The sequence below is a fragment of the Trachymyrmex septentrionalis genome, unplaced genomic scaffold, assembly GCF_001594115.1.
Source record: "Trachymyrmex septentrionalis isolate Tsep2-gDNA-1 unplaced genomic scaffold, Tsep1.0 scaffold83, whole genome shotgun sequence".
Lineage (NCBI taxonomy): Eukaryota > Metazoa > Arthropoda > Insecta > Hymenoptera > Formicidae > Trachymyrmex > Trachymyrmex septentrionalis.
The window spans coordinates 844,129-846,459 of record NW_017306018.1 but is presented as its reverse complement, the minus strand read 5'-3'; the positions used below and the strand labels follow the sequence as shown (position 1 = coordinate 846,459).

The 2,331-nt window shown below is 32.1% G+C and overlaps 2 protein-coding genes across 3 annotated transcripts in view; both read left to right on the top strand.

The window, feature by feature from the left end:
* The window catches only part of LOC108755125 (5-hydroxytryptamine receptor 1-like), a 43,862-nt gene that overhangs the window by 5,817 nt on the left and 35,714 nt on the right, over positions 1-2,331 (top strand). The window lies entirely within an intron of this gene.
* Positions 1,264-2,325, top strand: LOC108755124. 2 transcript variants are annotated; one of them, XM_018497951.1, is made up of 4 exons: positions 1,264-1,399; positions 1,552-1,645; positions 1,852-1,964; positions 2,052-2,325. In XM_018497951.1, the coding sequence occupies exons 2-4, from the start codon at positions 1,569-1,571 to the stop codon at positions 2,156-2,158; spliced, it is 297 nt and encodes a 98-aa protein (XP_018353453.1). In that variant the 5' UTR covers positions 1,264-1,399; positions 1,552-1,568; the 3' UTR covers positions 2,159-2,325. The 2 variants fall into 2 exon arrangements, with proteins under 2 accessions (XP_018353453.1, XP_018353452.1); XM_018497950.1 differs by having other exon boundaries at positions 1,852-1,976.

The window sequence follows — 2,331 nt, the reverse complement described above, 5'->3', positions numbered from 1 at the left end:
TATATATATATATATATACACATATAATTTTTGTACACATAAACGTTTTGACCCTCTATCGGGTCATTTTTGGTATGTTTGCAATAAAATTTATTTCAAATATTCTTTGTTGTGTTGTCCCTAATTAACAGTTATTAAATTCTTTGTCGTATTGTTCGTAACTAATGATTATTAAATTAAAAAATGCAATGGTACTTAGTACTTTTAAACTTTTCCAAAAGAAGAGCGGAACAGATTAATATTTCTATTTTGGAACCCGTATAAATGTTACGCGAGGGGTAAATCGCTGATCAAAATTGTATGCATCAATGCCTACTAATGCCCAGTAATGTCCAAGTAATGCCCAATTTTTATGCCCACTAATGCCCATTAATGCTCTAGTAATGCCTATTACTGCCCTGGTAATGCCCATTAATGCTCTAGTAATAACTTCATACCTAGCTTATTATAATGCGTAATTCTCTTAAGTAATGCCCCAAATCTGTACACCGCAATGCCCTCAACGGTTTACCCCTTGCTATATCCGGATATGATCTCCGATAGTTCGATTTATTGAACTATGGGATATGTACTAATATACATTGAATACGTGAGCGACCAGCAAGGACTTCAAAATGCAGAATGACGGAAAAAGAAAAAGCGAGGTTAGTAAACATAAAAAATTTTTAATCATTTTAAATAAAATTAATTTATTGATACAAGAGGACTTAATTAGAATCAACTAAATTAGTAAAAAAGAAAAAGGAGCTACGAGTCGAAACTATATAAGTGTTCGTGCTACTATTAAAAACAGTCTTGTTATATAATAAACAAACTTTTCGACTTTTATTAGATCTTTAAATGCTAGAAGAAAAAGTAAACAGACTCTTAACCATATTTATTTTATATTTCTTTTCGATTATTATTTTATTTCATTTTATTTTAATATTTTCTTATGATTATTATAATTTCAGCTATGGCCATGCTATACTTGCGAGATCTGCAAGACCATTTGTGCGAAAATCTAGACTCATGAATGTGTACAATGTTACCATTAAGTTTTGTCACTGATAACAATTTATATTTTTATACAAAAGATGGTAAGTACTGAATAATAAAAAGTACGGAATTGAATGAAAATTAAAACTTTATTTAATTGTTGTCTTTATTTATATTTTCAGATGACGGTAATTTTTTCTACGCAGAATTTAGTCAAGGAGGCCGCAGGCGGTGGCCGACAATTGCAACTACAGTGAAGGTGCTCAAAGTAGCGCTCCCTGGACGAATGAGAAAATTCGTCTGGAGGAGCAGCTTATCTCATATGTTCGGCGTCTTTGTAGAATTTCAAACCTCCACTTGCAGAGCGCGGAATTCGTTGGAAAAAGACTACTGTAGGAAGAAGTTTTCATAAAACTTAGTAGTACTAATTTCTTTTACATTATGACATATTATTCTTTGACATTAATTACACATTTTAATTAAATATTAATTATATGTTTTTTTCTATTGGAGTAATATTAGTCAAAGAACCCAAGAAGTGGAAATCTATCTAAGACTCAAAGCTTGTTGTAGAAAGAAAAAGTTGCCGAATGAATCTTCGACACTACCTAGTTCGTGGGTATGATGAGAGTATGCAATTTCTTTTAGGTCTTCAGCTACAAGATTTGTACGTAATACATCACCCAGCATACAATAGTTCAATAATTTCACATATATATATCATATGATAATAATATTTAATATATATAAATAATGTTGAATAAATATCGCTGCAATATTAAATGTCCGTGAAAATTTATAGCAAAAATATTTGTGCGATATTTCGGCAATATTACTGCAATATTATGTACTGTGTGATATCTTTTGTTACAGAACGACGACGAATGCATTGGATGCTGAAGCTCTGGCAATAGATGATACTAGAGAGGCAGTGAATGATGAAAATTACAAACTGGACATCAACAGTTCAAACGATAGATATGCTAGTAACTTATCAAGTATACCTTATAGGTATTTCAATGGTAATGATGATGCATAAACGAAAAAATAATTATATACTTTAATTTTTGCAGGAAACAGTTCTATGGCCGGGAAACGACGGGGACTTGATAATGATAGTGAGCTACAGGATTTAATTGGTGAAAGTTTTAGTGAAGTCACGCATTTTCGACTAGCCTGATTACGTAAACGTGGAAGTAACGAAATCCTTCACCGTACTGGAACTCGCGAAGATTCTGTTACACACTTCATGAGACTTATGAAGAACAACCTACAAGGAATCGAGGACGAAGATGCATGAAATGAGATCATGCACTGTTTTTGAAAGTCTTTTCGACGCGACTTGTGAATAAA

What these genes read in the sequence shown, in the direction of transcription:
- LOC108755124 (XM_018497950.1), top strand. Translation starts at nt 1,569, where the DNA reads ATGAATCTTCGACACTACCTAGTTCGTGGGTATGATGAGAGTATGCAA. An exon ending in GGTCTTCAGCTACAAGATTT is followed by an intron (nt 1,646 to 1,851) that starts GTACGTAATACA and finishes CTTTTGTTACAG; the next exon opens with AACGACGACGAATGCATTGG. An exon ending in ATATGCTAGTAACTTATCAA is followed by an intron (nt 1,977 to 2,051) that starts GTATACCTTATA and finishes TAATTTTTGCAG; the next exon opens with GAAACAGTTCTATGGCCGGG.